Below are 24827 nucleotides of genomic sequence, written 5' to 3' on the forward strand. Positions count from 1 at the left end.
TAAAATTTTTACTAGCTGTATTAACCTCAGTTTACTTACTCGCAAAAAAAGACTTTGAAATATTCCTAACCTTCAAAGATTATTGTGGATTTAACTTATGTAATGTGTGCATGAAGTGAGGCACATAGAAGGCCCGGAAAAAAATATTTATCTTTATTTCTCTTTGTTACTTCAGGCACGGAGCTAATTATATCTCTGTCTTCTCCCAAGCTTGAGGAGGACTAAATGGTCTGGCAACTCCTGATCTCAAGGCCATAAAGTGCCAATAATGGGGACAAAGAGGGTCTGCCTTTAGAATCTGTACCAGGGGAGCAGATCCAGTAGGAACTGCCAGTCTGTAGAACTGCCTACAAGAACTCATCAGCAACAGGTTCACTAGATGACAAGATATGGAGGCCAGGTCTTTAACTCTGGGAAAACATAGACTTAGCCTGGACCATTCCTTCCAGCTTATTCTCTGGGTGGGAAGTGGGAGTTGGCAATGAGTGAACATATATCCTTATTATTGAGTGTGTCCAAGCTGGACAGAAAATATTGAACAAGGTCATTCTTACCACTCTGGGTTGATTTTTCAGACTCCCTTATTATTTTACCCTGAGGTTCCTCTGTGATCCTCTTGCACCACCAACCCCACTAATTTTTCTTCTATTCTAGTTGTTGATCCAAATATGTGATCCATTCTTGCATTGAGTTACACTATGATTAGAGTTTGCATTGCAGGACTTATTTCTCTAATCAAACCTGAAAATTTGTTTCAGATAAGTAAATTTTTCTGCAGTAGCCAGAAACAGATCAGCAGCATGATTTGTTGTATTTATCCGTTTAAGTTGAGCAATCCACTTCTTTCTTTGTCTTATACCTTTTAAAATTTATTATTATAACTTTAAATGGATTAGAGATAAAGTGGTTTATGGTCTACCTCAGTGTATCTGACTATACTAGGGCTCAGAGTAATGACCTCTTCAATTATTTATATCTGTGCCAAAATAAATGTTAAGGAAATAAACATTAGGATGCCCAAAGATCTCTAAATTGTGTGCATGTGAGCATGGGGAGAAGATGGTTCATAAAGCTTGAGTTTTGGGTTATTGTTGTTTTAAATAATGTTATTTTTATCATTTTTCCTATTGGCTGCCTTCTAACATGGTTCCTATTTTACAGATAGATGAGAAGCAAAGAAATTCTTTTCTTTGTTACTATTGTGGATTTCAGCCCTTCAAATTCACCTTTGATAAAGAAGAAAATCAATATGTGACTTACAGTGCATATTCACTATAGGTCTAATATCTTGCAATATCTGAAGTTATAGTGTTCAGTGGGAAATGTTACAACACCAGAAAATTCCTATTGCTTTAGTGGAAATTGAGATGACACAATTTGGTCTGAGGATGAGAAAGAAAATTCAAGGGCATTTAAAAAAATTTCCATCTGATGCTTCAAGCTTGAATTCTTTTTTTAACTTTATTTTCATTGTTAATAATATTACAGATGTCCCCATCCCCTGCCTCCTTTGCCCACCTCCACCAAGCCCCCAGCCCCTTCCCTGTGGCCAGCACTATACTGTTGTCTGTGCCTATGGGCTATGCATATATGTTCTTTGGCAAATACCTTCACCTTCTTTCATCCAATCCCTCCCCTCCCCTCTGACAGCTATCAGTCTGTTCCATGTATCCATGCCTCTGTTTCTATTTTGTTTGCCAGTTTAGTTTGTTCATTAGATGTCACATATAAGTGAGATCATATGGTATTTGTCTTTCTCTGACTGGCTTATTTCACTTAGCATAATAATTTCTGGGTCCATCCATGCTGTCTCAAAAGGTAAGATTTCTTCTTTTTTACGACCATGTAGTATTCCATTGTATAGTACCTTTTTTATCCACTAATCTACTGATGGATACTTGGGCTATATCCAGATCTTGGCTATCTTATATAATAAAAGCCCAGTGACCATAACAGTAGATTGACCAGAACAACTGCTTGACCAGTCACTATGAGGTGCACTGACCACCTCTTAGTCCCTTTGCCTGGCCAACAGGCTCCCATATCTCCTGATGGCAAACGGGGACCTGGGGGTGGGTGGTAGGGTATGCAGGCAGCACCAGGCCAAGGCCCCCACCCTGCCAGTCACCCCACACACAGAGGGCGACATGGGCATGGGGCCATGAGTGGGCAGGACTGGCTGACCTCTTGGTCCCTCCCCCCTGGCTGTCAGGCTCTGATCACCCGATGGCAAACTAGGAACCCGGGTGGGTGGGGATGAGGAGTGGGGCTGGCTGCCAGCAGCCAGGGAAGATGGCTGTGATCACAGGCTAGACCTAGGGACTGTACCCACTCATGAATTTTGTGCACCAGGCCTCTAGTTGTAATAATGATGCTATGAACACAGAGGTGCATTGTGATTCTTAGAAGTGGGATTTCTGAATCAAAAGGCAGTTCCATTTTTAACTTTTTGAGTAAATAACATGCTGCTTTTGACAGTAGCTGCACCAGTCTGCATTCCAACCAATAGTGCACTAGGATTTCCTCTACTCCACATCTTCACCAACACTGTTGTTTGTTGACAGCTGTGAGGTGATACTTCATTGTGGTTTTAATTTACATTGTTCTGATGATTAGTTACATCGAGCATTTTATCATATGGCTATTGGCTATTTGTATGTCCTCTTTGGAGAAAAGTCTATTAAGGTCCTTTGCCCATTTTTAAGTTGGATTGTTTGTCTTCCTGTTGTTGAGTTGTATAAGTTCTTTATATATTTTGGAAATGGCCCCTTATCAGACGTAGCACTGGCAAATATTCTCCCATACAGTGGGTTCCATTTTCACTTTGATGATGGTTTCTTTTGCTGTAAAGAAGCTTTTTAATTTTATGTGGTCCGATTTGTTTATTTTTTTTCTTTGTTTCCCTTGTTTTTGAAGATATATCAGTAAAAGTATTGCTATGAGAGGTGTGTAAGGTTTTACTGTGTTTTCTTCTTAGGATTTTTATGATTTTGTGACTTACATTTAAGTCTTTTATTCATTTTTATTTCATTCTTTTGTATGGTGTGAGTTTGTGGTCTACTTTCATTTTTTGCATGTACCTGTCCAATTTTCCTAACACCATTTATTGAAGAGACTGTCTTTATTCCACTATAAGCTCTTGTCTCCTTTGTCAAATATTAATTGACCTAAAGGTGTTTTTTTTTCTGGGATCTTTGTTGGGTTCTATTGATCTATAGGTCTTTTCTTATGTCAGTAACAGTCTGATTTTATTACAATGGCATTGTAGTATATTTTGATATCAGGTATTGTGATATTTTTAACTTTGTTCTTCTTTCTCAAGATTGTTTGAGGCTATTCAGGATCTTGTTTGGTTCCATATAAATTTTTGGGACATTTGTTCTAGATTTGTGAGATATGCCATTGGTGTTTTAATAGGAATTGTGTTGAATCCATATATTGCTTTGGGTAGCATGGACATTTTAATGATATTAATTATTCTAATCCATGAACATGGTATATGCTCCCACTTATCATGTCTTCCTCTCTTTCTTTTTTCAATGTCATATAGTTTTATGAGAACAGCTCTTTTACCTTCTTGGTCAAATTTATTCCTAGTTAACCTCATCTCCTTTTGGTGTTGCAATAGTAAATGGGATTATTTTCTTAGTTTCTCTTTTTAATAGTTTATTATTGTTGTTTAGAAATACCACTGATTTCTAAATATTAATTTTGTATCTTGCTACATTGCTGAATTCATTTATTAGATATAGTTGCTTCTTGGAGTCTTTAAGGTTTTCTATGTATAATATCATGCCATCTGCAGATAATGACAGTTTTACTTCTTCCTTCAATTTTGGGTTTCTTTTATTTCTTCTTCTTGTCTGATCGCTGTGACTAGGACTTCCAGTACTCAGTTGACATGCTTGAATTTTTAACCATTGTGTTTCTAGTCTCTGCTTGATAATCTCTAATAACATGAGTGTCTGGCAACCTTTCCATGTTCAGAGGCCTTTAACTATCAAAGTGTGTTTGTGTTGTGTGTGTGTGTGTGTGTGTGTGTGTGTGTGTGTATGTAGGGGAGAGGGAGAGGGAGAGGGAGAGGGAGAGGGAGAGAGAGAGAGAGAGAGAGAGAGAGAGAGAGAGAGAGAGAGAGAGAAACTAGTATCCAAGTCACTGTATATTTTGGTACCTCTAGAGACTCCATAATTAATACTTATGTTTGCCTTTCTAGTCTCTTTAACAATCTGCTAGACATAGACACAAATTCATCATTCCTTTTATTTCAAACATTCTGTATTTGCCCATTGCTTGTAAGAAAAAGCCCAAACTTCTAATTACAATATACAATCCCTTTTAAAATCAGGTCTAATCTTGATTTCAACCTTATAAATAGCCAGTCTCCCCACACAAGCAATATATATTCCAGCCACACTGGTCTCTACTATTTCCCCCAAACACTTCTACTATTTGTTTATGCCGTTTTCACTCTTCTCTGCTTAGTGAAACCCTCACTATTCTTCAAGATCCAGATCAAATGCTACCATAAAGCCTTTCCTGACCCCACCTATGCAGAGTGATTGTTGTCTTTTTATTAATACCTCTGTTGTAACATTTATCAGATTGACATTTTAACTGCATAGGGGTATTAATTCATCCTCTACCAGACAGGGTTAAGACCCAGAAGAAAGGGCTTGCACTAGCTGTTTTGGCTTAGTGGATAGAGTGTCGGCCTGCGAACTGAAGGGTCCTGAGTTCGATTCCAGTCAAGGGCACAAGCCCAGGTTGTGGGCTCAATCCCTAGTAGGGGGGTGGTAGGAGGCAGCCAATCAATGATTATCTTTCATCATTAATGTTTCTATCTTTTTTTTCCCTCTCCCTTCCTCTCTGAAATCAATAAAAAATATATTTTAAAAAAAGAAAAGGTTTAACATGGAATCTCTATTGAATGAATGAATGAATGAATTGTGAATATATCTGAATAATTCAATGAAAGGTTCTAGGTATGAGTACTGAAGCTTACATTTATGCAGAGTCCAATCTAAGGATATACTAGGTCTGCCCTGCAAGGTGACTGGGGAGAAAACAAGATATAAAACTTTAGTTTAGTAAAGATTTGGAGTGATGAGTCATTCATTCAACCAGTGCTAAACTGAGCATTTGCCTTCAAGGAGTTTAGAATCTCTGACCATGAAGAATGGACATCCTTATTTTCTTAGCTTGAAGGTTTTCTAACAGAGTATCTGTGCTGTGTGTTTTTGATCACTTATAATAAATCCAAGTTTCCCTTTCCTCCCAATAGCTCGGAAGCTGAAGAAACTTGGTAATCTGAAACTGCAGGAGGAAGGGGAGGCTTCCAGCGCCACCAGCCCAACTGAGGAGCCAACCCAGAAGCTGGCGGTGTCACACATTGAAGGCTATGAGTGTCAGCCTATCTTTCTGAATGTCCTGGAAGCCATTGAACCAGGCGTGGTGTGTGCTGGACATGACAACAATCAGCCTGACTCCTTTGCAGCCTTGCTCTCTAGCCTCAATGAACTGGGTGAAAGACAGCTTGTACATGTGGTCAAGTGGGCCAAGGCCTTGCCTGGTAAGGAAAAGGAAAGTGGAGGCATGGGATTAAAGTGATAATATTTAGTGTATGCTCCTATGGGCAAGGCAGGTACCATGTCCTGTCCATTCCTGCCCATTAACTCATGCACTTCTCACCATTACCTTGCTGAGGTAGAAAATGATATATTCCCCACTTTCAAAATAAGGAAACGCCCTGGTCAGGTGGTCCAGTTGGTTGAAGCATCATCCCACCAAAAGGTTGTGGGTTTGGTTACCAGTCCAGGCACATACCTAGGTTATGGGTTTGATCTCCATTCAGGGCTTATATGAGAGGCAACCGATTAATGTTTCTCCATCACATAGATATTTCTATTTTTCTAAAAACCAATAAAAAATATATCCTACACTGAGGATTTAAAAAAAGAAAGGAAACTCAGAAACCAAAGAGTAGAGCAGCATTATAGAGTGTCCCATATACCTCACATCCGCACACAGCAATCATGTTTAATCTACAGACACAGTGTGAAATTTTCCTCATAATCACAGATTATATAGACATAACATTTATGTGCCTTAAGATGCATACACATGTTTACCCCAAAGATAATTTTGAGTCTGACTGGTATTATGTCTTCAATATTAACTTTAGGAACCATACCATGCACTTATAATATAGTATGGTTTAAAGAACATGGGGTTGGGAGTCAGAACATTTAGGTTCTAGTCTTAGTTGTGCTTGTAAATCATTGTGTGGTCCTTTCCCTTTATGGGTCTCAGTTTCTTTATCTGTATAATGTATGAAGAGTATTTTGGACTGAATTAATGTTTTCAAACTTTGCTTTAAGGAACTTTAGTGCTTTTTAAAAACCTTAGGAATCATAGTGGGAGGAAATATTCAATAAATTCAGTGATAGTGAAAGAAATACAATTTTTTTGTCTTAATTTCTTGTATACCTCCAGTGATGGGGAAATCACTTCCTCCTTAAGTCATCTGTTATTTGAACAGGACTGTTTATGAAAATATTAGAGATCCTCTATCTAAGCATTCACAAATTTCCCTTTAGCAGCCAAACTTTGTATTTCTCAAAACAACATACACAGATACTACTAGAGCTGGTTGATTTAAAACCAGTGCCTCTCCCTCACTACCCCCAGAGAAGCCTCAAGTTACTCTTGCAGAATCTTAGGACTCCAGGGAACACAGTTTGGAAACCAGTGAAACATAAGTTCTGCAAGGATTCTTCTAGTCCTAAAATTCTGGGGTTCAAAGATTGTTTTGAAACATCAACAACCAATTTAATTCTTATGGAGTCAAAGATCAGCATGCCTTCTAATAACTGCTATTCAGAGGAAAATGTATAGAGAACAGAGAAATTTCATATATATTACCTGATTTGGTCCTCATAAAATTCCCATAAAATAGGGGTTTCCCCCTGACATTTTATAGATAAAATATACAGAAGCTCTGAGAAATGATATACTTCACTTTAGAATGTAGCAGGGCTAGAACTTGAGAGCCTAAGTCCCCTCCTGATTCCAGATTCCTTCCTCATCCCACTCCACCCATAGTCTGTAGTGTTCGTGTAGTTCTGTAGCCCTGCGCTTCACAGTAAGAGGCCAAGGCCTTATTCAAGGCCACTTGGGTCATAATGTAGACTAGCTGCTTTTGAAGACACTGCATGTTAGTTGCCAAACCCCAATTTTGTCTTTCCAACTCACAAGGCCCAGTCTCAGAAACCAGACCATCCCCAACACCTTCCCAGCTTGGGAAGCTGGAAGCTGAGGTTTACTAGCCAATAAGATCACTGGGAAGAAGGCCCAAGGTCTCAGGCTGTGTATACACTGTGTCAAAACGGAAGGTTCACACAGGGAGGAAAAAATACAAAAACTAAGAAAAGAAGGTTGTTTTAATTCTTATCACTTATTCAGCTGGATGTCTTGATATCATTTGTGTAACAGATTCAGTTTAATCTTTCCAAGCAGTTGCCAAGAACCTAAATAGTCCAATTTTATTGAATATAGAACCTTGTCCTATATATGATTCCATTTAATCCTCACAGAAATACTATGAATCATAAAGACTATTATTTCCATTTCAAATGACAAGGCTCAGAAAGGTTAACTAATTTGTTCCATTTTGGTGACTTAACAAATGGACCCAGAACTTAGACTCATACCCTTTGATTTCTAATTTGATGGTCTTAACAATAACCTATTGCAAATGATTTTGTCAGAATTTGTATGACTAAGAGTCACTGGCTTTCCTTAGTCCAACCCTCAGGATGGGGAGTCCTCTCATAATATTAACAAGTCTACAAGACAATATCATTTCACCATCTACTTCAAGCAAGGAAATGACTTCTGACCCTAAGTCATTTAAAATAATAGTTTTTAAAAAGCCAATTACCATGTTCATAAGACCTGTTGTTTATATTATCAATAATCACCTAGAAGTTCAACTTACTTGTTCATTCAACAGATTGAGTTCCTGTCTTGTGCAAGGCACTATACTAGGCACCTACTCAGAAAAATTTTGTTTTAAACTTTTTGTGATGGTGATGATATATGTAAATTGCCTAGTAAGGTACCTAGTACATTAATAAGTGATAACTATTAATTGAGGGTGGGTGAGTAGACAATGTGTATACACTATATTTGTAATCAGGTGTACCTGGTTTGGAATCTTAGCTATACACTAGTTAGTTGTTTGACCATGAGCAAATCACATGTGCTTCTGTTTCCTCATTTGTGGAGGTGGTACAACAATCTCTACCTTGCAAATTGTTATCAACATAGAAACTGTATATAAAGTGCACCTAGTACAGTAGCTGAAACATAATAGATGCTCAGTGACTAGTAGGTCATTACAGTGAGGCTTGAGTGCTCTGTCACTGCTTTCACTCATATATCAATTTAAGTTGCCACATGCATGGGTCCCAATGATGAATTGTTTTCTTTGAAGATGTTGACTGTCTGGTGCACTAGAGCAGCATGGATTTCCTATCTGGACCTTCTTTGGCCATGTGCTCCCTGATAAGACATGAGACTACAGGTTTCCACTGCAGATTGCTAAGAAATGATGTTGATTGGATTCTAGTGAGAAAACAGAATCTAAAATAAATTGCCTTTACATCTAAACCTATTTGGTGTGTTTCAAAACCTGTAAATGACTCCTGTCTATTTCTCCTGAACAGCCTAACACAGTGCCAAACAAGTGTTTGAGAGAGTGTGTGCTGAAGGAAACCTGTAGGCTGGAGCTACTGTTTCCTCAAGTCATTCATTCCTTGATAGCTATGCTCACTGAGCAGGTTTCTTCAAAGGCTGGACATTAGAGAACAGTGTTAGGTATTGTAATCATATTGGACCTACAGAAAAATTAGCCAACTTTGTTGCTGATGTATAGACAGCAAATAGGCTTGAGTGCTAAGCTGCTCTCAATAAGGACCATAAATTAGTGTTACAGCCAAACTAAATTTTTCTTTTTGCTCCTCTTTGTTAGTTCTCTGCTATCTCAAGGATGGGGAAAAAAGCCATCAGTATAGACAGCTCCCTTGGTACTGTACAGTTTAAACCTTATCACCCCTATTCACCCTAACATTCACATACTCACCAGCCAAGGCTTTACTTGCTTTCCATTGCCTCACATCTCAGAGGTTCAGGGTTCAAGTTTCCAGGTCCCCTCTCCAAGAGATCCTTAGATGCTCCATGCTTGGCCCCTGCATTTATCTCCTACTAGGAAGAGTCAGTACCAGGCATTCTATCCTGGAGCTTCAGTGAGGAAATACTCTGGGGTCTGTGGCTCCAGCTAGTCTGTCAGCATATTACTACAGTAAAGATGGGAGGCACGGGCCTTGGAGCTAAGATTGCAGCCAAGGATGGTGATATGAGGGACTCTAGAATCCCTGATGTCTGATAGGCTTAGGACATAAAAGAAAGGGGAAATGGGGCGTGTGGGTGGGCAAGGATCAACCAAGCCTTATAATGTGTAGACTTTAGGCTGGAGTCTATGGCTAGTAAAAGCTCATGACCTCAGTATTTCCTGAGCTTGTCCTTAAGCAGTGGAGTGGAAAAGACACTGGACAAGAGAATTAGAACACCTGCACTAGTACCAGTTCTGCCATATATAGTCTGTAAGACCTTGGGGAAATCAGTTAACCTCTCTGGGCCTTAGGCTCCTTGTTGTCAAGATAAGTATCACATAACGTACTTGCTAGGGTTATTATGAGGTACAATGAAGTCATCAATAAGAAAGTTAGAAGCATTATCTAAATTCATGGAGCATTTCTAATGAGGTATAGCAAGACAAAATTTCAAATAATTCTGGAACTGTTGGGGAGAAGAGAAATGAAATGCTGGTAGGGGATGAGCTCTGAGGTTATGGTTTAAACATCCCTCTGTTTAGAACCCACCATGAGAACATAGCTATATCTATGTGGTAGAGGTAGCATCTGGGAAACTTTGTTCTCTGAGCTTAAGGGAGGTAATCTGGAGTTCATCCCACTTTATAAAATTAAAATAAATTGAGGGTCCTTAGTCCATTTAATTAATATTTCTTAAATGCCTACTCAAATATCTGAATTATGCTATGTACTAGGAAATAAAATATGAATAAGAAGGAGTGGTCCCTGTCTTCAAGAAGCTCCAAGTCTAATGGGGAAGACAGATGTGTATATAGATAAATTCCAATACTGTGTAATAAATGCTATAATTAGGTGGGGTTACACAAGGTTTAATTAGAAGGTAAATGAAGAATTATTAAGTCTTCTGCTTGTATGAGTGGGAAAAAGCTTCACAGAGGAGGTACCCTTTCAGTGAAAACTTGAATGCTGAGTACATGTTTATTAGGTGGAGAACCTGGGGAAGGAAGAAGGCATTCCAGGCAAAGACAACTGCCTGTGCAGAGAAATAGACACATGAGAAAGCATGTTGTGTTCAGCAAATTGTAAGTTTTTCAGAATATCTAGAACCTAGATTATGAGAAGGCAAATGGCAAGAAATTAGTCTAAGTAGGCAGGTAATGAAGGGCCTGTTTGTGTATAACAATGGTAATAGGGCAAAAATAGCAGTAGAGTCGGCTACTTGTTGAACAACAACAACAAAAATAATAATAATGGAGAGAAAGTGGGAGGCAGAAAGAAAGTCAGATGATAAAGAGCCTGAATGTAGTGTGGAAAAGGCAGTGGCTGTCAAAAGCATGTACCATACATTATGTAATAATACCCTATTCCCAGAGTTGTTAGAGGGACAAATAAGATTATAGCTAGAAAAAAGCTTATAAATTGAATAATGCTGTTCATGTGGGAGAAATGATTATTACACTGCATCTTCAGAAAGGCACAGCGATCAAGAGCACAGGCTTTGGAGTCAGGCTGCTTGGCTTTGGACCTTGGTGTGCCATTTACTAGCCTTATGATCTTGAACAAGTTCTATAACCTTTCTGTGACTCACTTTTACTGATTCACAGAATGGGGATAATAATAGTACCTACATTATCAGATTGTTGTGAGGTTTAAGTGAGTTAATATAAGTAGCATGCTTAGAAAAAGTGTACTTTTTTGAAAGCAGTCAATAAGTGTTAGATTAGCCTTTTCTAACTGACAATGCCCCTTTTGCCTCCATCATCATCTCATTTGAGCAGCTCAGTGAAACAGAGAAGGCAAGGAATATTAGCTCCACCACATAGCTTACTTTCTTTCTGCTCCCCAGCACTGGTGGTTCCTGGGGTGCTTCATGGGCTGTCTGAGAACTAGAGATTCTCGGGACAGCAGATGCCCAGATTTTATCCAGCCCACCATTCCCCAGCCTGACCATTATCTCTTCTCCATCTCCAGGCTTCCGAAACTTGCATGTGGACGACCAGATGGCAGTCATTCAGTACTCATGGATGGGACTTATGGTGTTTGCCATGGGCTGGCGGTCCTTCACCAATGTCAACTCCAGGATGCTCTACTTTGCCCCTGACCTGGTTTTCAATGAGTAAGTGCTCATAAGCCCAAAACTCACATAAACACAGCATCCTGGCTATGTCTGTTTGATGGTAATGATGGTAGTAACAGTGGTGGCTAGCCCATTTAACCTATATATGAGGCAGTAGAGGCTCCTTCTAGCTTGTACAATCTGAGGTGCCTTTGCTTGAAAAGAAGGCAAATTGGTAGGAGACCAGGAGGAGTGTTACTGAGGCCATCCCTTTCCCACCCAAGACCAAACCTTGGCATTTTGGTCATGTTTCTGACATGCTTTTTAACCTATCTCAAAACCTCATATCAAGGTCCTTTCCATTCACTCTTACCAGCATAGAGAATGGGCACAGAGACTCTAGCTGTGAGGGCTAAAGTTCTTTTGGTCCCTTTTGCTCATCAAGGGTTACTGCCAGTCACCATTTGTTGAGCAACTCCTTTATGCCAGAGCTATACTAGATACTTTCTAAATCCTTCTCATTGAATCCTCATGAAAACCAGATTTCCCCTTTGTAAAGATAATTTTTAATGAATGAGAAAAATTAGGCTCAACAAAATAAAGTGACTCACCCAAGTTAACAGAGCTAGTGTATGTTGGCAACAGATTTCAAAATATGTAACCCCAAGTTCTTATACTTCTTCATGGTGGTTAGTGATGGGGAAGAGCAGCTCCATCACTCTGGCCATGTGACTTTGGCCCTATCACTTTTCTTCTCTTAAAAACAGGTTTAATTAATGCTTTCCCTGCCACCAGTTCTATTTATCATTTATAAATTTGTCCAAGGGTTCAGATTTTGAAATTACACTGGTATTGACTAAAATCTGTTCATCATTGTCTTTGAGCAGGACCTTTGTTTTTCCTGTCCCTCAGTTTCCTTATCGGTTAAATAAATAGAACTTTTTCAAATGGTTTCTTATGATGACTCTAAAATAATGAGTATGAAATGTCTGGCCCATAATGGACAATAAATAAAAAAGAAGTACGTTTCTGATACTTTCTCCAATAGTGATATTCTTTTCCACTTCTACTATTTGGGGTCCCTTGATGGCATTGTGAATGTAGCTAGTCAGAAAAATATTCCCAAGGACTTTGAATTAGTCTCACCACAGAGAATCCCTTTGGTCAGGGCAAAAATCGACCTTCTCTTGTCTCCAATCCTCTAACTGAGAAGAGCATTAAAATAAATTCTACAGAGGCCAGTAGTTCCTTCTAGTACAGCAATGTGGAGGAAAATAAGCACCCCCAGATGTCCTTTTGCAAGCCATCTAGTCCTGTTAATCAGAAGCTAATAATAACCATTGGGCTTTTGGCATGACCTGCTTTGTGGTTTCCAAATCTCTAAAGAGTTACCCAGGATACCATCTTCTGGGGCAGGCCCTAAAAATACCCCTTTATGTTAATCTCTCAAACCCATCCTCCTACTGCTCTTCAGTGATTGAATCAACTCCTTATGCACCTGCAAGACCCTCACCATTCAGAGCCCTAAGACCTTCGCAAAGTGATAATGGCATATTTTCTAAATCTTAAATTTCCTTCTCTGCCTCTGCATAAGTATGTGGTACCTCACCTCAGCTTTCTGGCTCATTCACATGTATTTCATCAAAAGGTACCACAGCCCTAGCCAGTTTTTCTCAATGGATAGAGCATCAGCCTGACACTGAAAGATCCTGGGTTTGATTCTGGTCACGAGCACGTACTTTGGTTGCAGGCTTAATCCCCAGCCCTGGTCAGGCCGCATTGTTGAGTAAGACTCCCTCCACATTCTGCGTGGAGTAGGGTTCGGTATCTGAAAGAGGAGCCACACAACAAATGAGAGAAAAAGACACGGGATAATTTTGCAATATTGGGGGACCAGGCGGCAAGTCCCAAAGGACTTCCTTGGTGCTCAGGCCTCACCAAGCTTTTATTGATCTGGGATGCACCCATAGCATAGCCCTTAGGCAGGTGACCCCCTAGTAACAGGCAGACTAGCCCATCAGCAAGGATTTACATAATAATAAATGGGGGAGTAGTTTCAGCTACCACTGTCTGGACAAACAGAGGTGGCACCTAGCTCCAACCTTTGCTAGGGCTTCAAAGGCACCCAGCCTTCGGGGGGTTCTCTGTCTACGCTTATCAGATAGTGAAGGCAATAAACAGTTTCCCACATCTCCCCCTTATTTTTTCCTTAAAAAACCAGAACTAAACATATAAGAACAAAAAATGTTTAAGTCCCAAAATCAATGTCCAACAGTTCTGAGTCCAAGTTTCAATGTCCGACAGTTCATGTGTACATGCCAGCAATGAAATGCTGGTTATGGATGGTGGACAAATGAAGGTCCAGTCCTCTCTGGTTTGGTCCTGGGCACCCTGCAGCGCCGCACAGCTGCTGACTGCTAGCATGGCAAGGTGTCTTCACCATCTCCATCTCTGAACTGTCTCTCCTGTCTTTGTGGCTGGAGCAATCTGGTCAGTTTCTCTCTGGGATCCCTTGTTGCAGGAATCCAGATGGTCTTGGAGTTGTTCTCTAAAAATATACAAACATATTCTCGACCAAAGGTTAATAAAGAAATTTTACTTGGGGAATCCTTTTTATATTTTCCCAAATGATTATCCTTTGGCTTATTTTGACACCACATATTTTTTTTCATGGGTGTCTTGCTGTTAGCATTACAAAATGAAAAAAAAAAAATTCTAGATGTAATTTAGTTACAGGATATTTTTCCTTACATGGTATTCTTCCACTATATTTTTCCACTATCCCCCTTTTTTTTGATTTAATTAGGAGGCTTACGGAAAAATTTTTTAATGCAGTCTAGATAACGTTAAATTTTTATTTTTTCTGCACAAAAATATGACTGCTTTAGGTTCATTGCATGTTAAGCAATTTTACCATGAAATGAAAATTTTGGTTAATACTATATGAATAATTACTTATTTCAAGTTAGCCAAATTTAATTAATTTGAAAACTTGACAACTATTTTACTGTCAAATTTAATATTCTAAAAATAATCTTAATTTACACTGTAAATATTAACGGAAAGGATCATTTTACATCCTCGAGGAGGCCTGAGCATTCCTGTTGTTAGGCTAGATTTAAATTTAGAGTCTGTTAAACTAAGCCTTTGTTTTTCTGGGTACCATTTTCAGCTGGACCAAGTCTCTTCTGTTATTTGGTTCCTGATCTGGGCTGGGCATGGGAAGCAAGAAGCAGCCATGGGGACAGGAGACCTTCCTCAGAAGGGGCGAGTGTTCAAGCCCGTGCACCATTGGGGGGGTGAGGATCTGTGCCCCACCTCTGTTGAACCCCAAGTTTTCTCCTACTGGCCCCCGGCTGTGCCTGTCTTAGGTTGCCCCACCCTGTGGGGTCTTACCCGTCTTTGACTACCAACCATCTCTGGGCCAAGTAGGATTATGTGAGGTTCAGTTCTGTCTCCTTGTTAACCTATGTCCCTCTGGCCTCCATGCCCAGCAACTGCCTTTGGATCCCCTCGCCTGCTGGCGGTGTCGCGGCATTGATCATAGGGAACCCAGGTTTCTTCTCCAGAGAGGGCCCAGCTTACGCCATTGGGCAAGAGACAGATCTATGGTACCAGCTTTTCATGATCCCAGCTTGAACGGAGAGCTCAGGTAACAGCTGTAGGCAATTGGATTCCTCTTGGCAAAAAAAAAACAAAAAAAAAAAACTGAGAGGTCAATACAGAATGCTTAAGTGCCTTCCCAGGAGGGAATAAATCCCTTCATGTCCTTAAATATTGATTGAATTATTTGAAAGTTTGTTTGGGATAAATGCACTATATACTGTTGTAAAGCATCAAAAATTATTAATGAAACTTGTAGAATAATACCATGTAAGAATATTCTTTGCTCTAGGTCATGACAACTTAATTTTAAACTGGCTGTCTCAAGGTTTGGGATAAGGAACCTAGTTAGCAAAAAAAAGCAATTTACAGAAGCAGAGACAGCATGCTATCCAAATTACAGTTTTGGGTAAACAGATTATCTAGAGTCCTTGGTGACTTAGGTTAAACTTAGGCACTTAGGCAGTTTTGGTTCTCCAGAACACTGAGTTGACATGCTAACTGGAGCCCCCTGACCTTGGGATAGCTGTGCTATCCTTCCCAGGTAAAGGAAAAATGTGCCTTCTAAGACATATGAAACTTATAGTTTTTACCTGAATTAATTATTACCATACTTCACTTTACTGTGGTCTCTGGGGTGTTGGTTGTCTGGTTTGTCTTCCTCCTGCTGGATTACACTTGGAGAACTTTAACTTAAAAAAGAAAAATCTTTTTCTTTTTTACACCAAGTAACTTATAGGGTTACCTCTTGGATGTTGATTTATAGTGCTGCAAGGCCATGTATTCCAAGTCAAAGTCATTAAACATTTATGGTGACTGTACTTATTTTCAGATTTGGTATTTTAACAGCAAATCATTAGATTATCCTGTAAATATTAGTGGAAGATATTTCAAAATATTAAAATTTCTCCTTTTTATTAAATTTAAAATAATGTTTTTAAACAGCGTTCCCTTTCAGCTTATTTGCATATACAGAGGGATCATGGGAAGCCTTCAGTAACTTTTTAGAAGAATTTTACTTTACTAAGATTCAATTGCTTACAAAGATTAGTAAATTTAGTAAAGTTTTATGTCTGATACACAAGGTGCAAAGGCTGCCCCACCTAAAGCCTAATTTAAAATGCAGTGGCGTGGTGCTTTTGTTAGTTTACAGAAAGACATTGCTACTAATAAATCAATTTTTTCTTTTATTTGGCAGAAATTCCTTATGCAACCAAGCATATTATATTTTAAAATATTGCGCTCGGGAAAAACTTCCAAATACGTATCTAATTAAAACATTTTCAACACTTAAAAACAGTTCTCAACATAATAGGATCTAGTCTTGACCATGGAATCAATTACTCTTAATTTGTTTATGATATATGTATAACTGTGGTTCTACTGAGAATTTAAGATATCTTTTAAAAATGTCTCTCTCTACAAACCTTTTAAGAAATACGAGCTCTATTGTTGGCCCTTAAAAAGCCAACTGCTTAAAACATTGGTCTATCACACCATTAAAATTATGTTAAGACCGTGCTTGCTAATTTATCAAGCATTAAAATCATTTTCTTAAAAATAGTATTAAATAAATCCAAGAGGCAAGCACACTTTCTGCCCCATCGGCATTTCTGTAGTAAAACTCCGCCTTAAAACTCCACCCCTGAAATCCCACGCTGCCTCAGTGAGCAGACATTCCTTTTGTGATTGGCTAAGTCAGAGGGAGGAGCCTTTGCTGTTTCAAGATGGCGGCCCCCAGGGGAGCGGCAGGCCACGCGGCCAACATGGCGGCTGCCAATTCAGGCAGCTCAACATTGTGGCTGTCTAAACTGTTCTCTGACAGAAAACATGATTTCCTTATTCTCACAATAAACAAGGGAAGAGCAAACCAAAACCCCTAAAAGATAGATGGCCAACATTATACTGCAGACAAACAGAAATCTCATTAGCTGTTTATACCTTTTATAATTATTTTAAAGAATATCAATTAAATTTAAACTGGTTTTTGTACTAAAAAATTTTTAGTTGAGATCATAAAATTTATCCTCTTTTTAAAATCAGACCAAGAAGTAACATATTTTGAATTCCTAATCATTTAAGAGAAAACACATTTTATTTTTTCAAAAACAAGTTATACATTAGATATTTAATTTTTCCTGATTCAATTTGCACCTTAAACTTTCAGAGCTTTAAATCTTAGGTAGCAAATTAAATACTTAGCATTTTTCAAATCAATACTTTTACATTTAAGGATACATTTCAAATAAAATATAAGGCATTTTCAATTAATAGATTAACTTTTATCTTCTAGACTTCATACTAGGCATACTCAGATTAACATTTCAATATTATAAATCTCAATACTTTTAGATGATTTGAACTTAAAAGTTTTAAGTTTCCAGCCAATAAGCCTGGCATAGCTGCTAAATTTCAAAATGGTCACAATTTTCCTGCTGGGGAAGTCAAGAAGCAAACCCAGAGCTATTCACATGTAAACTTGACTATCAAGTTCCTGGTGGTACTTGCCTCAGGGCGGGAAATTTCAAAAGAGCTACTTTGAATTGCCTTGGGAAACCAGCCTGTATTTCTTTCTCAGGTTCTTCTTCGCCATTTTTAAGACCAAAACAGTCTCGGGTTTTTACTCTGTACACAGCAAAAGGTCAAGTTCAGCTCAAAACTATGCGCACTTGTTTTTAAACTGGCCTTTTCCCTTTACATGTGCACAGAAATCCCAGATGCATTTATAAATTTGTAAAAGCTTTTCAACTACAAGAAGGACTTTAATTTTAGAATACTTGGGGAGGGGGCGTCCATATTGGATCGCCACGTGTTCCCTTCTTCCCTTCCCCCACATCCTGCTTTGGGGGAAGTTTCAGCAAATGACTCAGATGGCGTATTTTTCCCAAAGTCATGCTTAATTGAAAAAGACATTTTAAGTTTTTCCCTATTTTGCTTTCTAAAGCAATGGCTAGCACCCAAGGTTATCTTAGCCAAAGTTTGGTTGTCATAAGATGTTCTCCGGTAATTTTTAAATAAAACATTAAGTAATCTCATTGTGGGAGAGCTTATAGCTCTGCCCTTTCCTGCCACCTTTGAATCTCTCCACACCAGAGGCGGACTCGGCAGCAGGGTTTCATTTCTTATTACAGATTTTAGATTCCAAATACAAATTAAGATTTTAATTTGGACAAGAAACCACATTAAGATGACCATGGCACTCTTTTTTTTTTTCTCAGCCTGATTTAAAAGAGTACCTTTTAATATTCCAATTTCTTTATAATTTGGCCTTTTTGCACAGGTGATTCTATTAATGGAGAATTAAACATTTCAGGATTAGGACATGGAGGTGGAGGGAGCCATGAAGGCCATTCCTCCCATTTTTTTTTTCTTTCTGCTCCTCTTAAGGAGCGGAGGGTGCAAGGGAGAGGAGATCCATCCTCCTTGACCTCTCCTAAAGCCTCTAGGAAATGAAATGCCGTGTTCTACAAGGGGAAACAATTTTTGGCAAGTTCTGATTAACTTTTTGGCAAACTTTTAAGATCTAATGTACCTTTTGCAAGAAACCAAGGGTTATGTTCTATAATAACATGCACAAACTATAAGATATTATTTCTAAAATTTTAACTCCTTAAGCATGCAAATCAAAAGTCTATAATAAAGTTTCTTACTTTTTTAAAAGCCAAATATACCTTTTTAAAGCCGAATCTACTTTTTTAAAGCCAAATCTTGCCCCGTTGGTTAGCCTGGTTAAGAAAACGTTCCCAGTTACTTACAGACCCGGGCTTCTATGGTTGATCCTGGGCATTGCGTGCGGTAGAATCCCCCTCACCTTTTTTCGGTGAGTTTTCCACACCTTTTCTGTGAAAACTTTCTTTTCTCGCTCCAGCAAGGCCTGCACTTCCAGATTACCCTTCAGGCACCAGATGTCGAGTAAGACACCCTCCACGTTCTGCGTGGAGTAGGGTTCGGTATCTGAAAGAGGAGCCACACAACAAATGAGAGAAAAAGACACGGGATAATTTTGCAATATTGGGGGACCAGGCGGCAAGTCCCAAAGGACTTCCTTGGTGCTCAGGCCTCACCAAGCTTTTATTGATCTGGGATGCACCCATAGCATAGCCCTTAGGCAGGTTATCCCCTAGTAACAAGCAGACTAGCCCATCAGCAAGGATTTACATAATAATAAATGGGGGAGTAGTTTCAGCTATCACTGTCTGGACAAACAGAGGTGGCGCCTAGCTCCGACCTTTGCTAGGGCTTCAAAGGCACCCAGCCTTCGGGGGGTTCTCTGTCTACGCTTATCAGATAGTGAAGGCAATAAACAGTTTCCCACACCGCATGCAGGAAGCAACCAATGGATATGTCTCTCTCACATCAATGTTTCTCTAACTCTGTCTCTCCCCTTCCCCTCCATTCTCTCTAAACAAATCAGTGGAAAAATATCTTTAGGTGAGGATTAACAATAACAATAAAGGTACCACAGGAAGGTGCCACACGTGAACACCAGTACTAACATTCTCCCACAACCACATCAAATTTAAAACTAAAATACAGAACAACCATCATTTAGAAACACCTGAAATCTGACTGAATGGAAGTCCTATAACTAGAGAAGTAAAGAAGGAAGCACATTGAGACTAGTTACAGGGGTGGGCAAACTTTTTGACTCGAGGGCCACAATGGGTTCTTAAACTGGACTCAGAAGAAGGAGCTGCGGCCGTGTTTCCCGACGTTGCCATGTTAACACTGCTGCTGGTGAAGGAGCGGAGGGGAGAGCAAGAGAACCCTCCCCTCTTTTGGCTCCGCAAGCTGGATAGAACAGCCGAACGGGCCGGATCTGGCCCGCGGGCTGTAGTTTGCCCACGGCTGGACTAGTAGGAGGGGAAGAGGTGTAGAATGGGCTGGTACAACACCCACGTGTGGCATGTTTTTAATTGGGAGGGATATCTTGGCTGAGTAGAACTCCCGTGAGGAGCAAGCAGTCCCAGCCACACACCAGAGCCCCAGCCCAGGATTTCAGAGCTTGGAAGAGAAGTCCCTGTAACTCTGGGCTGTAAAAACCAGTGGGGATTGTAGTTGAGTGACAGGGAGGCAGCCAGAGACCCAGACAGGTCCTCTTATAGTGCCAGTGCACAGATGTCTTCGGATTCACTTTCTCTGAGTTCCAGTGCCGAGGCAGCAGCTTGAAAGAATCTAGGGAGATACAGGGATGAACTAAATCGTCTGTCATCATGGCAAGAAGTGGGAGGCAACTTTCTCACAGACAAAAGTGCTGGGAACTTCCCCCAACAGAGCTGACTGGCAGGCACCATATTTGAGTCTCCATCAATTGGTAGAGTGGCCTTGTGTAGTAGGTATCCTGTAGAGCCCAGTGGCTCAGCCTCCCTAGTCACCTCAGCTGGGCACTCTAGGTGTGCCCACATTTTTTGCCCCACCCTGGTGACTCCCTAAGATCCTGCCCCACCCAAGTTGTTTGCAGTGTCTTTTCCATATGAATGGCCTGTTCTGGCTCAGGCTTCAAACTTTCCTAAAATCTCTCAAACTAGCATCAGCTGGACTCAATGTGCTCTATACTTCTCGATAAGGGGCCAGGACTGACACTAGCAGCAACTTGACAAGGTTCACAGCTTGGCCTCTCCTGAATACATACTAGTCCAACACAAGTAGCAGCCATCTACAGATTGCTCTGTAGCTTGTGCTGGGTGGCCCCAGGCATGGCATAGACAGTGGCTGACTTTACACCTCTCAGGAGGCCCCAGAGCCAGTGCACATGATGGAGTTTCAGACCATGCCATATTACAACTCTATCACATCCATGAGCAACACACTAAAGGGTTGGACTTGGTGAGCACCAAAGCCCCACTGAAGCAAGTCCTGCTACATAAAGGTGTGTCTTACACAGCAGCTCTTCCATGGTAGTCACAGCTGGTCCTCGCAGCCAATTGGTATGAGGGTAAATTCCTCCCAGTGATGCCAACAGTATTCAAGGCTCAACTACAACAGGATAGTGCATGCAAATGACACAGAGGCATACCTAGATTGCCCAGATCAGGCGATTAGGAAGGCTGAGCCAATAGGTCCTACAGGACACCTACTACACAAGGCCACTCTACCAATTCCCAGAGATGTAGCAGCTCTACCTAATACATAGAAACAAACATAAGGAAGCAGCAAAAATGCAGAGACAAAGAAACATATCACAAATGAAAGAAAGAAGAAATCTCCAGATAAAGAACTAAATGAAATGGAAGGAAACAAACTATTAGATACAGAGTTCAAAATAATGGTTATAAGGATGCTTAAAGAACTTAATGAGAACTTCAAGGATCTTAGTGAGAATATCAAGGAACTTACTGAGAATTTTAAGGAAATAAGTGAGGACATCAAAGACATAAAAAAAGGACCAGTCAAAAATGAAGCATACACTAACTGAAATGAAGAATACTTTACAGGCAATAGTAGAGTAGAGCATGCTGAGGATGAAATAAGTGATTTGGAATAGGAGGAAGCAAAAAACACCCAATCAGAAGAGCAAAAAGTAAAAAGAATCCAAAATTATGAAGATAGTATAAGGAGCCTCTAGGAAAACTTCAAGTGTACCAATATTCACAATATGGGGGTGCCTGAAGGAGAAGAGAGGGAGCAAGAAATTGAAAACCTATTTGAAGAAATAATGACAAATAACTCCCCCTACCTAGTGAAATAAATTAGATTTACAAGACCATGAAGCACAGAGAGTCCCAAACAAGAAGAACCAAAAGAGGCCCACACCAAGACACATCATAATTAAAATGCTAGGGGTTAAAGACAAAGAGACAATCTTAAAATCAGCAAGATAAAAGCAGTTAGTTGCCTACAAAGGAGCACCAGTATGACTGCCAGCTGATTTCTCAACAGAAACTTTGAAGGCCAGAAGGGAGTGGCAAGAATTAGTCAAAGTGATGAAAAGAAAAAGGTCAGGGAGAAACCAAGATGGCGTCATGGGTAAACACCAGAGATTGCTGCCTCGCACAACCACTTCAAAAATACAACTAAAAGATGGAACAGGCCGAAACCGGTTTGGCTCAGTGGATAGAGCGTCGGCCTGCGGACTGAAAGGTCCCAGGTTCGATTCCGGTCAAGGGCATGTACCTGGGTTGCGGGCACATCCCCAGTGGGAGATGTGCAGGAGGCAGCTGATCAATGTTTCTCTCTCATCGATGTTTCTAACTTTCTATCTCTCTCCCTTCCTCTCTGTGAAAAATCAATAAAATATATTTAAAAAAAAAAAAAAGAAAAAAAAAGATGGAACAGACATCATCCAGAACCACAGGAAGGCTGGCTGAGTGGAAATTCTACAACTAGAAGGAAAGAGAAAAGCACACCGAAACACAGAGGAGGTGCAGTGTGGAAGTAAAATACAGAGGTACAGAGGTGCATGCGGAGAGGGTTGGCAGCTGAGGACACAGTTGTCTTTTTCAATTGGGAGGGAGTCTCAAGCTCTGAGCTCCAGTTCCGGGCGAGTCTCTGGGGACCCAGACTCATACCAGAGAAGCTGGACTGTCTGGCATTGGTCGGAACTCGAAGGCAGCTTTCTCTCGGGGGTGTTTGCTGGGACACTGAGAAGCAGGGCCTCTGAGGGCAGGACTGAGAGCAGCCATAACTGCTCCCTTCGCCTTGTTGATTCCCTGGGACCCTGCCTTGCCCAAGCCATGAGGCTTTTGCATATGAAAGGCCTGGCCCTTTGCAATCTGATAATTACCTAACAAACTGCAGCTGGCCCAAGGCCCCAGGACAACTTGCATTGAGTCACAGCTGGCTCCTGCTAGATAGCCTCAGGAAGAGGCTAGATTAGCAAATCCTTAGAGATCCAGGAGCCAGTGTGCCCAGTGGTCAGAGTGGGACCATCCAGATTGCAGCTCCTCGGATTCATAAAGGACACACTCAGGGGCATACTCAGTGAGCACCAAAGCCCATTGAAGCAAGTCTTGCCCCAGAGGGGTGTCTCCAGCACAGAAGTTCTCCCACTGCAGACACAGCTGATTCTCACAGCAATTGGCCTGGAAGTCAATCCCTCCCAGTGTTACCTACAACAATCAAGGCTTAACTACAAAAAGGCTATGCACAAAGTCAAAAAGGGGGTGCACCAAGAGTGTCTACCTCAGGTAATTGGGGAGGCTGAGACACTGGGCCCTAAAGGACACTTAGCACAGAAAGCCACTCTATCGACACAGCGAAGCATTAAAAAAAATGTGAAGACAAAGAAACAGGGCACAAATGACAGAAATGGAGGAAAGCAAACAACTGGATATAGAGTTCAAAACCACACTTTTAAGGTTTTTCAAGAATTTTCTAGAAACCGCCGATAAACTTAATGAGACCCTCAAGGAATCTAATGAGACCCTCGAGGTTGTGATAAAGGACCAACTAGAAATTAAGCATACACTGACTGACATAAAGGATATTATACAGACTCCGAACAGCAGACTAGAGGATTGCAAGAATCAAGTCAAAGATTTGAAATACGAAGAAGCAAAAAACACCCAACTGGAAAAGCAAAATGAAAAAAGAATCCAAAAATATGAAGATAGTGTAAGGAGCCTCTGGGACAACTTCAAGCATATCACCATCCGAATTATGGGGGTGCCAGAAGAAGAGAGCGAGCAAGATATTGAAAACCTATTTGAAGAAATAATGACAGAAATCTTCCCCTACAGGTGAAAGAAATAGATTTAAAAGTCCAGGAAGCACATAGAACCCCAAACAAAAGGAATCCAAAGAGGACCACACCAAGACACATCATAATTAAAATGCCAAGAGCAAAAGACAAAGAGAAAATCTTAAAAGCAGCAAGAGAAAAAAAGTCAGTTACCTACAAGAGAGTACTCATACAATTTTCAGCTGATTTCTCAACAGAAACTATGCAGGCTAGAAGGGAGTGGCAAGAAATATTCAAAATGATGAATACCAAGAACCTACAACCAAGATTACTTTACTCAGCAAAGCTATCATTCAGAATTGAAGGTCAGATAAAGAGCTTCACAGATAAGAAAAAGGTAAAGGAGTTCATCACCACCAAACCAGTATTATATGAAATGCTAAAAGGTATCCTTTAAGAAGAGGAAGAAGAAGAAAAAGGTAAAGATACAAATTATGAACAACAAATACACATCTATCAACAAGTGAATCTAAAAATCACGTGAATAAATAATCTGATGAACAGAAAAAAAGAAAGAAAGAAACTAAAGGTCAAAAGCAGGGGATTTTTAAAATTATTGCAAAGTTCTTTAAAAGTGCCCCCAAGAAAATTACCACCTTGAAATATCCTCAATATAGTTGTAAACTTCTTGAGAGCTTTCTTCTTTCAGCACCTCCAGGGGTATACAAAGGAACCAGTATCATCAGCAAGCTTTAACATCAACTACCTGACTGTGTGAGAAGAAGATATCAACTATTCTGATTGGCTAATAAGCAGTCTGAGCAGAGACTAATGGACCATAATTCTCTGTTCAGAATTTATGAGGAATCATTGTCATTTAATTAACAATATAAATATTAATAAAACATTTTTAATAGCATTTTATAATTGTAGTAAAAAAAAAGTGATGAAAAGCAAAAACTGACAACCAAGATTACTCTAACCAGCAAAGCTATTATTTAGAATAGAAGGTCAGATAAAGAGTTTCACAGACAAGAAAAAGCTGAAGGAGTACATCAAAACCAAACCAGTATTACTTAAAATGTTAAATGTTGAAGGAGAAGGAGAAGAAGGAGAAGGAGAAGGAGAAGGAGAAGGAGAAGGAGAAGGAGAAGGA

At 40.0% G+C, this 24827-nt stretch overlaps 1 protein-coding gene across 1 annotated transcript in view; it reads left to right on the plus strand.

Moving 5' to 3' along the window:
* AR (androgen receptor) overlaps positions 1-24827 on the plus strand; it is a gene marked incomplete at its 5' end in the record, with an annotated part of 312266 nt that overhangs the window by 281891 nt on the left and 5548 nt on the right. The window contains 2 exons of the mRNA XM_081080827.1: positions 5282-5569; positions 11364-11508. Coding sequence (XP_080936953.1) covers positions 5282-5569; positions 11364-11508 — 433 coding nt within the window. The remainder of the gene's footprint in view (positions 1-5281; positions 5570-11363; positions 11509-24827) is intronic.

The sequence above is a fragment of the Myotis nattereri genome (assembly GCF_964212035.1).
Source record: "Myotis nattereri genome assembly, chromosome: X".
Classification (NCBI taxonomy): domain Eukaryota; kingdom Metazoa; phylum Chordata; class Mammalia; order Chiroptera; family Vespertilionidae; genus Myotis; species Myotis nattereri.